This window comes from Prorops nasuta, unplaced genomic scaffold, assembly GCF_024137725.1.
Source record: "Prorops nasuta isolate Cenicafe-Biocafe unplaced genomic scaffold, Cenicafe_Pnas_1.2 PNAS00003, whole genome shotgun sequence".
Lineage (NCBI taxonomy): Eukaryota > Metazoa > Arthropoda > Insecta > Hymenoptera > Bethylidae > Prorops > Prorops nasuta.
The window spans coordinates 4558758-4576197 of NW_027116800.1; the positions used below are offsets into that span (position 1 = coordinate 4558758).

Consider the following 17440-nt stretch of genomic DNA (forward strand, 5'->3'; position numbering starts at 1 on the left):
GTTTTCTTTTTACGATATGGAGCTTCGAAGGACAGTGCAGTTGGTTTTAGCTTTCCGGACGCACGAGAAAGACGGCTGCAGGGGCGGCATATAACCCGGGGGCGATATTCCTCGCGTCCTGTTCTCTTCTCTCGTTGGAGACAGGAGAAACAAACTGGGTCAGGGCAGCCCGTGCCAAACGATCCGATCGATTATATTTTTAATTCGACAAACGCAAAATTATCTCATGGTAATTCATATATAGTCCAAAAGTTAAAATGTTGTAGTATAGTTTTGCTGAAGAGAAACGAGTTTTAATAAGGCTTCGAGCACGATAGTTTATCTTTGGAAAAAGAAAACGTAGCAAACTCTACGCATCGTGCGAAACGTTTAATTTTTCACACGATTCTAGCCTGAGGCGTTTCGTCGCTTAATAGTCTGCCATATGATCTCATTGGGTGCAAACGTACAGGTCTCCTCAGCCAGCATGGCACTTTATTATTAAGTAACCATTCTTTTTCTATAGGTTCTCTGGATTAAATTGGACTATGTGTAGGTGAGTCAGGGCTATATATTTTCATTCGAGACGTTCACATTGGGACAATATAACGAGGAGTCTCTCGGAAGCTTCTCCATTCACGAGAAATCCAATTAAGATTGAGAGCCACTGAGGTGGTGAGTCAGTTGGAGTGAGGCCCTGGGGTGATTTGCTCGGATGGCCATGACCATATTACAGGGCAGAGGCCCCGAATCGGCCACCATCGAGCTTACATAGTTCCACCAATAATCCATCAGTGATACCATAATACATGCGAAACGTGTTTCTGGTAATAAAATCTCCAGGTCGTACTTGGGCACGACACTCTCTCGCTTGCATTCGAAATCCTCTCTATTTACATAAAGAAGCACGTACCGATACGATCCTCCGAGCAATTTCATTTTATGGAAAAAAAAACTATTTGGGCAAAACTTGGTTTTATTGTGATACTCGAAGGTACGTCATAAATGAACGTTCAAACGTTCTGTGAAATGAACAATTGGTGTTTCTTTAAAATATTCTATAAGAAACGATCACATTACTTAAGTAATTACATTGCTACGTACTATCGATAAAAGAGAACATAATCTCTCACTTAATGAATAATTAACTTGGCTAGCCTAGATTAAATAATCCTATAACTTAAACGGTATTTCTTGCTTCTTACTGATCGACCAAAAACCATCATCATCATCATTTTCCTTAAGAACTAATTAGCCATCCTTTTATCCATTGGTGGTATGACTTAAATCAATCTGTGGATTGAAGCTTTGAACGAACCATCAATGAATCCAGTGAATAAATATAATAATTGGTAAAACTGATTAAACTAGCTCCATCGATCACTAGTATAATAATCAATCTAACAATGGCAAGTTATCGTTCAAAAGACAACGTGGAGAATTACAATCTTATTTTTGTACATCAGGTGAAAATGTGTGTGTCGAAAGATGATCATACAAAGATAAAACACCGTCAAATAATGGCGAACAGATACTGATATATATTTATACTTATATATTATATACAAGGGATATATTACTGTTAGACAATAAAATCAACGTGTCGCGTCTCTTCTTCTGCTTTTAATTAATTGATTACTTCTTTTTTCTTAATGCTAGTTTGCTCGTTTTGCAGAAGGATCTGGAACGTCGATGCGATACCTAGACGAATCGAATGAGAAAGAGGTCAGCGTGTAACTTAACTTGAAAGCTCTTACAATAGAATAGGTTTACTATTATTTAAATAATAACCTATGAGGTAATTGATATACGTGATAATTTAGTATGCAGCTCGTAATAATTTCGTAATTTTTCTTCATCGATACATCTCTGATCTTCGGTTTACGTGGATTCATCATTTGCAACGATGTTTGTCCGTATGTGTTTTACTACTGGGTGTATTATGTGTCTGTCACCACAATATGTGCTTGCTACTCACTTTATGCATGTGATTGCGTGCAGCTGTCGAATGAGACGGTGACAGTATCTCGTAGATATGGACATTTTATTTGACAATATGTAATCCCTAAATTTATTTGTCTCTCGTAGGCATTCTTAAAGGCTCTTTTTGTATATTAAATTACGCATGTTCTCCTCGGTGTTTAATTAGGGAACTTGGCGAGACTTTCCCAGTTTGCTGATCAACACCGCTCGATACTTAACTATGTGTATATGTTTGTCGCTTAACGATTTTACTAGATACCTATATTGAGTATTTCATCTTAACGAATTAGTTTAACATTATACGCCACAATCTGTGTAACATTTTTAATTTATTCAGCTCGAACAAATAAACAGATCGGCGTTCATCAGCCATTGTAAAAGCTTCTCTTTACACCTGTACACCAGTAACAACGCGATTTCTCTTACCTCCTTCTCTCTCCCTCTTTTTTTCATTTTCTTTCTCTCTATGCTAAAAGTCTCGTTCTATGCGTACGTGTCTAGATATATACGTTTATTTATATAGATATTTTAATTAATTATACAAAGTCTCTCCTAGATCGTTGAAATTAAGTTTTTTTTCTTGATTTTTATTGGGCCGTAGAATAGCATAAATACGTTAAGCGATATTTTTCCGTTAAAAACTTTACAGTGATATACACACACATTTATTCCTTCTTTATGCATGATATTTCTATTTATATATTTATACTCGGAATAATACGTAATATATTTATATTGGTCTCGGATTCTAAATAAAAGGATCAACCGATATGCAACGGAGCAAAATTTTAATCGTTCGTTCTATCAAGTTTAATGTACTCTGCTTTTATATCGTTTTCCTTGCTCTACGGCAAAGTGTGTCAGCCTTCATGTGTTATCAAAGAAAATCACCAGAAACGATTTCGAACCTTGGCAAAAGACTCGATTTACAAAGAGAATTGGGAGTCAAAATTTGAAAATCTCGCGAAAGATGAAAATTATGCTGGCATTATGATCTTGTCTCTCGTTGTAATGACGATACTTCTAAAGTTCTCGAAGCGCGAATTTATTATTTACGCGAGTGAAAATGTTCAGCGTATCCCGGTCAATAACGGCTATCTCATAAATATATTAGAGCGCACATATGTACAAGTCTTAAACAATGCACACATTAAATCGACAAGTCACACTTAAGCATATCGCAAAAACACGTGATATATGAAATTTACAATATCTTTCATACTCCAAACAGAAATGATTGTAATGAATTTATAATGGGGTAGTACGCGCCGTTTGTGTTTCTGTTAGAATAAGTGTGCAACTGCGTACATTCATATCCCTTAGTGTTTTTCTTTGGTTAACCCATTCGCTGCCAAGCCTAAATTATATCAAGTCATTCCCATTGCCATTTATATTTTGAGTGTTAGTGTAAGATCATTCTCTATAAGAAATAAAGTATTATTTTTGTAAAAAATTTTATTTGTAGTATTTTTCAAGTTTTTTTACATATTTATATTATGTTTGTGGCAAAAAAAAATTGCTAATTCAAAAGCCTGCATGTTACAATATATTGAAAGTAGGACGAGTATACTCGTCTTGGCAGTGAATGGGTTAAACTCGCTGTCCAAATTGCATTGACTGATTTTATCAGTACTTATAATTCAGTAAGCATGGTATAACCAAAAGAAAAATGCTATGGTATTTACAACTAGAATAAACTAATACAGATAGGCGATAATATATATGTATATATATACACACCAAACGCAATACATTGTCGTTGTGAAATTAAAAGTATAACTATAATTGTATGGAATTGTGTTTGGCTTAATATCCTATCTAGAGAGGATCGCGCAATACCTAACATCAAGTCAAACACAAAATCACACAACATCTGAACACCGTATTCTTTGGGACGTACTGAGACGATAAACTGAATCGAGTGACACTTTCACTGACGCTGCAGATATTTCGCTGCTTCCTACATAAATATCTCTCTTTTATCCACCGCCCTCTCTTAATATTATTTAACTTATTTTGGTGCGTCATGGTCACACCATCGTTTGAACGAAATTGGGAGACCGCTGAGATGCATTGCAGACTAAGAGATACTTGGAATTACACTTTTTTTAAATACTCAAAGTAGTACATTACAGTGCGTATGAGTCGTACTTTTTTCTTTCCGTTCTTGTCTTTCTTACGAATGACTAATATTATGCAGTTAACGTAGTTTAGGTTTTATCTTAAGAAGGCAAAGAGTAAAAGTATACTTGGTGACTGAATGAGAGACGTAAACTGATGAATGCAAGTACAGTGGTACAAGCCAGTTATCGTAGTTTATTTTTCACGTAATTACTTTGTCACTACATTTTTAATGATAAACCGCTTACGTGTCCATTATCCCTCTCCGGATTAATATTTATATAAAGAAAAATAGCACCCTCCTGGGCGTTTTGGATATGCTTGTTAGACTTTATTGTCAATTTGCTAATCTGTAACATTAATTTTTGCTTAATCGCGATCTATATTCAGCAGAGCAATCATACAACCACTACCATACACAACAGAGAAATAAAATAACCAATCCTAACAAAATCATCAAAATAGTTAATACCTTAAAAAGCAATTACAAAAACTTCATATTTCCAGAAGTTTAAAAAAACAATGAAATAATTTTTGGTTAAAAAAATTAATAGATAAGCAAAGTTCTAGTTTATCACAGAAAGAAATGAATTAGTATGATAGAGTGATAAATCTTGTACTCATATTCAAATTATGAAATTTCATTTGAAGCCTTCATAAGTGGGCACTTGTCGAGTTCATGACAATGTACTTCATTAATATGTTATTTTAAACTATATACGGGGTGTACTACTTAAAGCACCCCAGAACATAGATACAAAAACACGCGTATCTTTTTAACTGTAAGAGATATTCAATTTTTGCATAGGACCTTTTCGGAGTCTCTTGTTTTTTGCTTTGGAAAAAGTCATGCAAAAATTAAATATATCTTATAATTAAAAAAATACACGTGTTTCTGTACTTATGCTCTGGGGCGTTTTAAGTGGTACACCCTGTATACAGAATGCCCCCAAATTTCTGTTATACGGGGCATCTCCTTATTCATCGTATTTAGAAAAAAAATCCAATGATATTTATACAATTTTTACAACTCTATAAAATCGTACAGTTTTTTAAATTTTAATTAACGATTTGAAAGTTATTTTAAGCTCAATTTCATTTTTTAAAAAGAAAAAATTTTGTTAATACACCATCTTAATCTATAAAAGATACGATAGAAACTTTTTAAGTTATTTAGTTTAAAAAAAATATAAGAAAATGTACCTAATAGATATAGATCAGTTCGATCTCCTAACTTGTCGCCATTAGACATCTTATTGTAGGGTTATCTAAACTGAATAAAGTTCAATATTTCGCCTCTCTTGATTTGGCAAATTTGAAACACCTTAAAATCTGAATTAAAGATGTGTCGAACAATAACATCCTTAGTAATGTAAAAGGAAATTAATACGATCTTATGAAGTTTGCAAATATTCGAGAAAAATGCTATCCGAGCACTTTGAAAATTATATGTAGAAATCTAATAACGATAAGTTAGGAGATCGTGCTAATTATTAGGCATTTCTTCTTTTGTCCTTATCACTGAATAACCTAAAAAGTTATTCAATGATAACAAATGTATTGAATAAAATTTACTTAACTTCTTATTATTACATATAATGGCGTAGTAAAAAAATTAATTCTATTGAAAAAAAAATTAACTTAACCTTAAAATATCCTTCAAAATGTCAATTATAATTTTAAAACATTACATCATTGCACAGAGTTGTAAAAGATACACAAATTTTATTAGGAATATCTTTTTGTAAATAAGTTGGATACAAAGAGATATATCTCCTGCATCAAATATTTTACGGTCCTTTATAAGTATATATATTTTAGATTTTCTTGTAGACTTTGAACCGTAGTCGTTGTACCGAAAATATAAACCGGTTAGTGGATTAAACTGCGAATTGGAAACTTAAAGCTTTCGTTTTCTTGTCTTTACTAATTTCTATAATCACCCCTAACTCGGGATATTAATTTCTCTTCATTTATTGACTGTATATGGCTTGTATTTGAACAACGCGATTAGAACTTCCCTGACTTCTCCTGCGCACTGAGTTTCAAAGCTAAAGCAAGGTCAGCGTCTTCTTTTTCTTTGCGTTTGCGCCTTTCCTCCTCGGCTTTCAAGCTTTGTTTCCGGGCTAGTGCCATCATGTCTTCTTCTGTCATGGCAATATTGCCATTCCAGACCTTGTCGTTTCTATTTTTCTTATCGCTTAAGCTCATCACGGACCGGAAATTCATCGAAAGGCTTTGCAGTTTACTATCTTTACTGCTTTTGCCAGAGAAAGTTTCTTCGGTGCCAGTAGCTTTTGATTCGGAAGTGTTAAATGATTTTCCAAAGTCCGTATCTACGCTTTTTAAGTTTCTGTTATCATCGGAGAAGGCTTTGCCGAAGTCCGCATCAAAAGCAGAATTATTGCTCTTGTCAGCTTTGCCTTTGCTGAGTGGAAGGGTATTGAAGTCATTGTCGAATCCTTTAGAAATTAGATTGTATTCAGTGTTTGGGGGAATCGTACTGAAACCAAATGGATCCTTCTCGGTATTCTGGTTTGTGTTAAAGGGGTCGGAGATGTTGTAGAGATCCTCGTAACGCACATCCTTGAAGGGATCCTCGGTGAAATCCAGTAGCTTCGAGGGCTGTGTATTTCCTATCTGTGGTCGGCTCGACGGTCTCGGCGGTGCTGTTCGGCTCGGTATCAGTTCCGGCTAAAGCAGGTTTTGTCACTGGTCAATTTGTGTTTTACTGAAATTGCAAAAGAAATCGACGAACACGCCTCTGGTTAACAACTGCTGGCTTCTCAAGCTGCTGGAAAAAGTTGTTAACTAAAACCTCCCTTTTCCTTTCTTTCTTTTAATTAAAAGTTATCGAAATGTAAAATTTTTTCAAGCAATACTGGAAAAGAGAGATTAGTATCTTAAAAATATTCGAACATGGTCAATAAATGCATATTCGATTATTTTTAAAAATATTTGTGCAACACCAAAGACTAACATAAAATTGAAATTTAAAAAAAATAAATAAAAAGAGAACAAATAGTGATCGCACGGCAGCATGCTCCAAAGGGCAGATCAGTGGAAAACTGAAAATAGTGCAGCTTCTACCTGAATGTAAAACAAAACAAAATTAATGATAAACGTTTCTCTATTTGAATATTTATAAACAAAAAAAGGCCGTTTTAATCATTTTTATCAAACGAATGTACAAAAAAAGCATGGAGCATAATCTGTTTAAAACTAATCCGACCTTTTTTTGTAAAGCTAGCAATTTAAGAGAAATAAACAAAATTCGCTAAAACTAGCGGGTGTGTTTGGAATATGGAAACGAGATGAATAATATATTAATTAAAATAAATCAGAAAAATATTATATATTGAATGAAAAAAATAATGTTGAAAAAGCAGTGAATTGTCCATACCTTTGAGTCAAAATTGGCGAAATCGGCAAAACCACCGGTAGAGGAGGCAAAACTGGTATTATTGTTATCAAGAACTTGATGATGAGACGAGAATGGGTCTGCATTAGCATTAGCGAAAGGATCAGGGGTCGTAGGGGCTGGTGGAACGGGTGCCGCTCTCATAGGACCGGAAGGTCCTTGAGAGGGTCGGGGTGGAGCTGGTCGTGGAGGTGGTTGCTTGGCTTTTTTGGGTGGAAGAGCAGGACTAGGACTCTCCGGTCGCGTTGGAGCATGAAGATTCGCAAAGGGATCGTCCCCGAACGGATCTTTTGAGGCTGACAAACTTGATTTGTTATCAACTCCTCGCTTTCCGTCACCGAATGGATCGAACGGATCCTGTTTTCCAGTACCACTGTTGTTGTCAAAAGCAGTGAAAGGATCAGCAGTGAAGTTATTCTAAAAAATAGTAGATAAATTTAGATTAAAATTGAATTGTAAAAAGTATGATTGAATATTTATAACTTACACTCGCTGGCGCTGGGAAAGCAGCAGCAAATGGATCAGGCGTAGATGCGCTGAATGCTTCCTGAGCTTTACTAGACGCGAAAAGGTCTTGTTCCCCAAAGGCATCAGGTCCATTGGCATTTGCGAAAGCGTCATCCGGCTCCCTTACGCCATTTAAATTTGACTGCGCTTTTGGCTCCTCGGGTCTAAGACGCAAAAGAAACGTTTTACATTAAATTTCTATCAAGAGATCGAGATACTAAATGCACAAGCAGACAAAATAAATTACTCTAGCTCCTCGATTTCTGGTTTATATTGTAGACTAGTATCAGGTACGATAGTAGCATCCCCAGCAGCAAGTGCAGAATCGTAAAGTGCAATAGCATCGCTCATTTGACGCTGTTGCTCCTCTAGATGAGTAATTTTTGCTTTGGCTTGGCTGATTCGCAGCTGAGTATCTTGTAAAACCTTGGTGAGATCGTTCAGCTGATCCCTACTTTTATTTTGTTGTTGCTCTAGTTGTTGCTCTTCCTGTTTTAAGCCTTCTAATTCCTGTCGTTTTGAATTCAATTCCTCTTCTTGTGCTCTCAACACTGTCTCCTGTTCTTCCGCTTGCTGGCGCAGCTTATCAACCTTTATCAAAATTAATCAGCTTATCAATCACGTACAAATGGTTCGCCACGTGGTTCATGTCGATTGCCTTACGGCGTATCACAAATTATAAGTATAGCCAACTCATTTGATAAATATGATTTGCTTTAAGAAAGTTAAAACAATTTTTTCCCAACATATTTTCACATAAAAACATTTAATAAAAAATTATTATTTATAAATAATGAGAATGGCATTTTTAATTAAGTCCGTATCGCATGCTTTACATAGAAGCACTGTGTTTTCTCTTTATTTCCATCTCTAGCGAAGTAGAGATTCGGTAAGTTTAAGTATTCAATACGTTACTGTTTTATTGTTGACACAAAATAAACATAAAATAATATGTATATACCTTTTTCTGTTCTTCGCTAATCTCCCGTTCGACTTCATTCAAATCTCTATCTACATCAGCCTTCTACGAGCCAAACATAACAAAAAAAAAAATAACAAAACGAAATCATAATGCATATAACAAAAAAATCAAATCATTAAGAACGAATCAGTCGCTATTTTCAGAAGTAATATGCTTCATTATGATACGCGTTTAGATTTTATGCATATTAATAATAAAATAAATAAAACAATCAAGTAAAATGATAATAATAAACTGTTAAATGCATGCATTTTATAATTACTTTTATTACATGAACACAATCAACTATTAATAATTAGAAGTTAAAAACTATATGCCGATCAACGATCAATTTTACAACTATATTTTTTTCTGACGCCTTCAAGCCAAGCAACAACACATATAGCAAGCAAATATAGCAAGTGAATAGAAAAAAAAGGGACGACCAACAGAGTGATATTTACCTGAGCTTTCAAGTCATTTAATCTCTTCTGGGCCTCACCCTTTTGGTTCTCCAGCTGTTTTAACGTAGCAGCCAACGTGTCCAATTCGCTCTGTAAGCTTTTAATCTCGCCACTTTTAATCTTAATATCCGCTTCTTTCTGGGCAATATCTTGTTCCATGTTATGTCTCTCTCGTGTCAATTCCTGAATATCCTTATTAATCATGTCTAGTTCCGGATTCGAATAGCCGGATATATTGTTATTTTCCTGAAAAATATACAGATGTCAGGTAAAGAAAACATTTGAATCACGCGAAAGGGAGCACCAATATTCGCAGTGACCTAATTACACTTGACATTACACATAGTAGTATAATGAATACAATTAAGTCTAATTGTAGAATTGGTCGTAGTATTCTCATTTTATATTGCGTCGTCATCTTCTTAACGTTTAATGCCGAAGGAAATATTCAGGAGACGTACAAGAAAATTCGTGACAAAATTAAGAATAAATTTGCCAACCGTAAAGGTGAACCGTCACGAGACATTCTATTGAATTGTCAATGATTTTCAAGTTTGTTTTTTATTTAGAAGGAAATAAATTGTTACCGCATACACAAGAATTTAAGTTCCCTGGAACGAATGAGACATTTCGGGAGATGCACAATCAGAGCTGGGTGGAATATTACGAATGTTTAAACGAAACCCACGGGAAAATGGGAGCACAGAAAACTTTGCATCCCACAGCTTTGACTGCAATGGAGGGGACTTCAGTAACGTATGTACTAATTGTTGGGAAATTGACTCAGTTTTCCTACTTCCGCTACCTTTAGATTACAGTGTCCTATATGTATTTCACCAGCGGATGAAAATATACCTGACGGAGTCGAGTGGTTTTATAACAGTAGCAAAGATGCCAATGTGACAAATCATCCCATTGAATTCACAGAACATATTGTAATCTCTCCAGATGGAAGACATTTAATCATTTATAATGTTCAAGTAGATCTATTGACTGTAAAACGCTAGCAAATTTGTTGCTTTCTTTTAAAAGATTATTTTATTAGATGGATCAGGCTGGAGTTTTATGGTGCAAATTGAGAAGCAGAGCTGCCCCTCCGTTCTATTTACACGTAGACGATGGGTCCGATGGAGTTGATATCGTACGACCCGACTTGGCGCCTAATGCAAAACACGCAGCACCATCAAAAATTCTATCTGATTACGAATTAAAAATTTTCACCACCTGGACGGAGTGGTCCGAATGCTCAACGTGTGACGCAGTTGGCAACCAAATTCGTTATGGATATTGCACATTATCCGCATTAAATACTGTGAAGAACACAAGAATGAAACAAGAATTTTATCGGAGGCACAAGAGAAGAGGTAAATTAAAAAAGCTTTTATTGGTCCCTGTGTGTCGATCATTGCATTAATGTTGTGCTCCTTAGAAAATGCCTTGACAAAGATTAAATCGGAAGAAAATGCAAAAGCTGAAATGCACCAAGCTTTATCTGTTTTTCATAATGAGTTACCTTGTAAGTCAATCTTCACACCTGCAAGAATTCAACTGATTCCCGATGTTCAAGAAAGAAAAATTGAAATAATGATTCGATATTGCAAGGTGTTATAATGCTATAACTGACTTTGCTCCTTTATTTTAAAACTCGATTGTCATTTCTAGATCGAATGCCCGAAAAATGTGATCTTCGAAGTACGTGATAAAAATGGAAACATATTGGAGAGTGCAAATAATAGTGCAGGAATTTTTTCAATGGCCCAAGAAATTCCTAAGCCTGCTCCAATGGCTGTGCGTATTACGCTTTACTATAGGCATGACAAAATGATCAAATTAATATGCCCTGGGTAAAGAACAATCTAACAATATCACAAAAATTTAAAAGAGACCAAGTGTGAAATTTTAAATTACAGAAATTTAAATAGTGATGCACCGATCGTATGGCGCGTTGGCAAAGATTCTTTAATTCCATCCATAATTAAAAAACAGTCTAGGGGACGCATTTATATCAATCCACAGATGCAAATTGTTTTTAACAAAACGCGATTTCAAGATGCTAAAATTTATAGGTAAAATCTGACTGATTTTTTGTTTTTATATTTCTACCATAATAATTATGACTTTCTGCCGTTTAGTTGCTGGCAAAACGAAAAGCTAGCTGGTACTATTAATTTGCACGTGACTGGAGAAATGGAGATAAAATGCGACCATCATATCATTATGATAGGAGCTATTGCTATTGTCAGCGTATTTTTAATTATCTTTTGGAAGGCATTTAAAAATAGAAAACGATTTTCCACATATTAATCTGAATAATAAAACTCTTACCACGACACTTTCTGCTGGCTTTCTTAATGATGGCGGAATCATTTCGGGAGTCAAGCTAGGCGGTGGATCCTTATTTCTAAGTTTTTGTTTAATCAGCCACATGGCCAAAGCGAATTGTTCTTTGTTTAATTTACCGCTTTGGCATGTATCGCACAAAAACCTGGAAATAAACAAATAAGTCGATATAGCTATATTATTGTATCCTTAAAATGATTTTAACAAGATGTAATTTAGTATTTACCAGATATGGGCTAAAGAGCTTTGTGGAAGTCCACTTTGTAGGAAGACATCTTTTATTTCAATGCCAGATACAAATCCATCCATGTCAAGATCAGCTTGCAAAAATAATTTATCAGCAGCTATTTGATCTTCGGCTGAAACGATCCATTGTTGCGCAGGAGGCTGCAAACATTATTGAAAGATAATTTTCATTACATACAGCAGAAAGTAAGCCTTGAAGTAGATGGAGAGCGTTAACGATTGACAATCGAATTTGGATTCGGATTGACCTGGCTGCAGTAAAGCAACAGGCAATCGATGGCGAAACAAAAACTCGTTAAATTCTTAACCTAATTTAAAGCTTTCGGTAGTGCTAGTCGGGCTAGGATTGGGATTTTTTATACAATTGCTTACTTGTAACTATTCTATTAAAAGGAGCATTAATAAAAAATTGAGCTAATCTGAAAATTATGATAATATTCAGATTAAAAATGTATTTTTCAATAGTATAAATATTGAGCGCATTTAGTCGCATAAGGTTAAAAGAATTAAATAAATTTTATAATGTGTGATAAGAAATAGAAATATGATAAATTAGCGTTGAATCGATTTTATAAAAGTATGTTATTTTTTCCATTACAATTGTTATAATTATTTCGAAACATGGATACGTTAGAAGTTTGGAATACAGTGAGAATATTCAGTTAACATTAAGCGGTCTCAGACATTAATAAAGATATATGCATGATTGGTTGATCAGTTAAAATTGGCCAATCATAAACGTATTTTACTTTGCAATGGAGACCACCGAGTGACGCCTAGATGCATTCATTGTATTCTATATTTCTACCAGATCCACGTTCTAAGTCGCGTTCACGGAGAACGCTATTAGCGTTTGTAAGGCTACTGCGCATACATTTCAGGTAATTATCTATGCGCAATAGCGTTGATGGTGCTAATAGCATGCTCCACGAACGCGCCTCTTATATAATAACATCAGTTGTAATGCGAAAAGTAATATACATTTATATAATCGACTTTACACTAATTTATTATATTTCTGTTTCTTATCATTATAAGATTTACTTAGCTCTCTTAACCTTACACAATTAAAAGCGCATAATTTTGATGTTAGTAAATTATTTATTATCCATATCAGTAGTATCATAATTAGAGTTCTCTAATTATCCCGATTATAATCCGCTCCAGTTAATAAAAACACCACAAGCAAGACTACTGTCACTCCTTTATCTCAGCCCTATTAAAATCACAAAAGCTTTGAAATGAATTAGAAATCTGAAGAGCCATCATTCTTGCATTAATTGAATGGTGAACTATAGCATTGACTCTGTTGTATTATTGCATTAACTGTCCGTTGTATCATTGTTTTGACTAACTGTTGGATCATTGCTCTGACTGTCTGTTGCATAATTGTGTTGACTGCCTATTGTACAATCATATCAAATGTTTGTTGTATCATTGTTGCCTATACCATTCCAAAACCAAATTCTCAATTCCCAATTGTCATTTCTCACAAATAGATCATCGTATGGGCTTACTTCAACCGTTTCCAAACCAGTTAAATTCTTAATAGATGCAGCATTGGGTAAAGGTGGAATAGGTGGAGGTGCTGCCTCCACTACTGGAATAGGTGTATACATTGCAATTTGTGGTTTAGATACTGGCACTGGTTTATCTTTTCTTTTTCCTGGTGGCATTAATTCTGGTGGAAGTACACTAGGTATTGCATACTTCTCTAATGCCTTATACACAAGATGCATAGCCTGCATAATGAATTTATAAATAAGTATTAGTAAGCATAATAAAGAAAAAATAATGCACATGAAGAATCAAACTTACAACAATAAATTCATGTCTATTTAGCATTCCATCTTTATCCATATCAGCAAGATCCCAAATTTTTCCAAGTGTATCTAATGGAAGTTTACTATCCATAAGGACGCCTTTGACCCTATTACCTGGTATATAGCCATTAACAGGCTGTAAGCTATCAAATAGCTGATCATATTTTGCCTGCTCAGAAGGTTTAATTGACCAATCACCGCTAGAAATGGCTGGGTGTACTTCCATAGAACCAGCAACTATCTTTTTCTGAGGTATTACAGGAAGTTCTCCCTAAAATCAAAATTAAATAAATCTTTTCTTCTAAGTATAATTTAATACCCTTCAGAAACATTAAATTTTACCATTATTGGTGGTGGCATTTCCAGTGTCAAATTTGCCATACTAACATCTTGTCCAGCTTGAGCACAAGCACATAATTTAAGTGCTACAAATAGACCAGATTTATCTAGGGCACCACGGGACTGAGGATCTGCCATATCCCATATTTTACTAAGGATCACATCGCTCAACTGGGATTTTTTAAGGAATCTGGCAGCTTCCATTGCACCGATACAGCCCATTCCTTTTGGATCAACCTTAGTAGAAAAAGTTTATTTACATTTAAAATCATCAAAATAACAGAAACATAGACATATTCAGAGCTATATAAGGAAAAGTACAAAGAAGAAACTCACTTGATTGTAATACGCCTCGTAAATGGCTGCATGGCTTCCAGCCACCTGTAAAGGAACATGAGATTACTATTTCTTAGGAAATTCACTTTGGTCAATAATACTGAGAAGCATGTGATAAAAGATTGACAGAGATAGAAGGTGAGAATGCTAAAAATGGAAAAAAATTTAAATATATGACCTTATAAGTTTATTTTTGTAAGAGTAGAAAAAAAGCATGCCTGAAAGGAAAATCGAATCTGAATTAATAGAAAGCAAGAAAAAATAGCATGACGAGAGATAAATTTTCATATAGATTAAAAGTTGTGTTGCTGTCAAAAGATCCGAACGGTCGGCAAGAAAACTGGCTGATATTATGTTGCCCACGAGACAGAAAATTCCATTTAATGAGAAGCTAAGTAATAAGGGTGTTGCCTAGTATAGATTTTCTATAATGTTCAATGTAACTCGGCAGATTTATCACCGTAGAATTGTAAAAATAATGATATACCTGCGTGGGTGACGGCAGGGCGGCCATACTTGCATTCAACACTGTCTTAACCAATCAGGCACTCAATCGATAGCACGTCATTTTAACGATTTCGTTCAGCATTTTCTGGATGAAACTTTATCGCCGGATGTACTACACCAAGATATCTTACATCCTTCCTGCCTCGACAGAATTTTATTCAAACGAATAAAGATCGCCAGTTATTTTTTTTTCTCTCTAACTTTTCTCTCACGAATCCAACGTTACTTGCTACACACGACTTTCCATTTGCCATCCACATTCGAACACACACGGTCGTTTCTCTTTCTTGCCTTGACACGCTTGACTGCGCTTGACATACACACACGCTCTCTCTCTCTCTTTCTAGCCATATAGCGAATGATAGCGAATAGCAAGTACGGCTATTTAGCAAATGTCTTTCTCTTTCTCTCTCATACTGCTAGTATTAGATGATACGGAATAAACCGAAGGGATAAACATGACATTCGTTAACTCACCGACTAAATGTTTAGCGGGACTATTTAACCGTTCTGCTTCAAAAGACAAAATTCGCCGGTGTCTACTAACTTCTCGATGGCCAATCTTATACATTGTATCTGTATCTCAATATAAATAATCCATTAAGGAATATTATTGGGGAAAAGAATATTACTATAATAGTTATATTTACAGACGAACAGGCTTTTATTGTAGAAAAAATTGTACTATAAATTATTTAGTTTTTTAAACTTTTCTCCTTAATTTATTCTGTAAGATTATATTATAAGATAGAGGATAACCTTGGAAAAGGATTTTGCTTGGCTATGACCAGTTTTTTGTGCTGATGCGATATATATCCTCTAATTTTTCCTTCATATATTAAATTAGCAATTAGGCACTCTGTTTCATCCATGTCAATGTCTTCAATTTTATGCATTTGCAAAGCTGTGAGGAAGCTGTCAATGGGAATCTGATGCGTATTTAAAACTAAATAAACCTTTTTAAACAAATTTCTGTATGCTATCAACTTCAATTTCTCAACAATCAAGAAAATTCCTGCACTGATAAAAAAAGATTCATGCTCCGTCATCACACCTTCTAAACTGTGCAGATCCCCTTTCTTTACTGATTCCACTAATTCCCAGAATTCCAGCAAATCGTATTTTTCCAATAAATTCTTTTTTGGCATATATCCTAGTAACATTTTTACTGGAACTAGGTATGTCAGTATTAACCTTTTGTTTTTGGAAGAATATTTGTGACAATGTTCAAATGCATAAGTTAAGTATTCATTTGCTGCAAAACAATGAAATAAAACTTAAATTGAACATATTTTTATTTAAAAAATTTAAGATGCTTTACCTGCTTTATAATCACTATCAAACATAGCTTTCCTACCAACAAAAAACTTATAGGTAATTTGCTGAGCTAAAGCAAATTGATCTTTGTATGGAGAAGACTCAATTGCTCTTATTAATGGTTTGCATAAGTGTAATTTATTAATCCTAAAATAAACTTTTAACAGCTGATTGACTAATGCCAGCATTCCCCATCTTTTGGTATCTTCTTCAGAGCTTCTATTATCAGCAGCGCATACTCTGAAACAGCCCATTAAGCATTCTGCGCATTTTTCCAAGATCTCTCCAGATTTCATGGTTTTATTGGTCTGAGATGTCTCCACACGAATAGCCAATAATCTCAACTCTAAACATATTATATGCATTACAGGTAACATCCAATTCTCTTCCTTTTGTGTTTGAAGGATTTTTGTCAATGATTGAACTGCTGAGTTTTGATTATTATAAGCAGCAAGAATATTTCCCTTGTTCATAGAGGATATTGCCCTGTGAATCAATTCATTTAATATAACTCCTAGATTTTTATAGAGAATTAAAAAAAAAGTATTCTCACTTCAAATGGCAAACAACCAAATCATTAAATGGGGCATTAATATTTTCCATAGCCTTTGCCACAGCTAAATCTGTTACAATTTCAGGTATCGCAATATGAACATGCCTCAAAGACAAGAGATTCTAAAAACAAATTTTTTTTAATTAACATATAAATTTGCTAGATTTTAATTACCAAAAATATCTTACAGATAATGCCTCCCCATCCTGATTATGCCATGTACGGCGAAGCTACAAAATATTTAAGAGTTGTATTATTCATAGTTAAAAACCTGTCAATCTTTAATAATAAAAATTACAAAGATTTGTTAACCTGTATAATATATGAATCCATATGGTTCTAACTATAAACAAAAATGAACAACAATAAAGACCTATTTCAAAAAAGCTATGTAATAAAATGATTTTGTTATACAGTATTGTATGTTTTGTTTTTCGATGTAGAATTGTCAAGATTAATTCCACCGGACAATCGGAAGATGACGCGACAATGAGTTAAAGACTTTCGATATTATTCGATAGATGGCGCAGAGAATGGCCGCAA

General features: G+C 34.5%; 3 protein-coding genes across 5 annotated transcripts; 1 reads left to right on the forward strand and 2 right to left on the reverse strand.

The window, feature by feature from the left end:
• Nucleotides 1–876: 876 nt before the first annotated feature.
• Eps-15 (Epidermal growth factor receptor pathway substrate clone 15) lies at nucleotides 877–15306 on the reverse strand. Of its 3 annotated transcripts, none has more exons than XM_066747805.1 (13): nucleotides 15008–15306; nucleotides 14521–14565; nucleotides 14188–14421; nucleotides 13841–14116; nucleotides 13540–13764; nucleotides 12003–12163; nucleotides 11762–11921; nucleotides 9437–9682; nucleotides 8973–9035; nucleotides 8259–8602; nucleotides 7992–8175; nucleotides 7487–7921; nucleotides 877–6777 (listed from the first exon to the last, which is right to left on the reverse strand). In XM_066747805.1, the coding sequence occupies exons 1-13, from the start codon at nucleotides 15032–15034 to the stop codon at nucleotides 6094–6096; spliced, it is 3084 nt and encodes a 1027-aa protein (XP_066603902.1). In that variant the 5' UTR covers nucleotides 15035–15306; the 3' UTR covers nucleotides 877–6093. The 3 variants fall into 3 exon arrangements, with proteins under 3 accessions (XP_066603902.1, XP_066603903.1, XP_066603904.1); XM_066747807.1 differs by having other exon boundaries at nucleotides 6635–6814; XM_066747806.1 differs by lacking the exon at nucleotides 8973–9035.
• LOC136786219 (Ig-like V-type domain-containing protein FAM187A) lies at nucleotides 10314–11755 on the forward strand. Its single transcript, XM_066747815.1, has 6 exons — nucleotides 10314–10416; nucleotides 10482–10800; nucleotides 10866–11038; nucleotides 11099–11280; nucleotides 11347–11502; nucleotides 11569–11755. The coding sequence occupies exons 2-6, from the start codon at nucleotides 10482–10484 to the stop codon at nucleotides 11738–11740; spliced, it is 1002 nt and encodes a 333-aa protein (XP_066603912.1). The 5' UTR covers nucleotides 10314–10416; the 3' UTR covers nucleotides 11741–11755.
• A 98-nt stretch (nucleotides 15307–15404) lies between the features above and the next one.
• On the reverse strand, nucleotides 15405–17365 carry PCID2 (PCI domain-containing protein 2). Its single transcript, XM_066747814.1, has 5 exons — nucleotides 17210–17365; nucleotides 17086–17127; nucleotides 16898–17019; nucleotides 16349–16830; nucleotides 15405–16282 (listed from the first exon to the last, which is right to left on the reverse strand). Exons 1-5 carry the CDS (start codon nucleotides 17228–17230, stop codon nucleotides 15768–15770), a joined length of 1182 nt encoding a protein of 393 aa, XP_066603911.1. The 5' UTR covers nucleotides 17231–17365; the 3' UTR covers nucleotides 15405–15767.
• Between the last annotated feature and the right edge of the window lie 75 nt (nucleotides 17366–17440).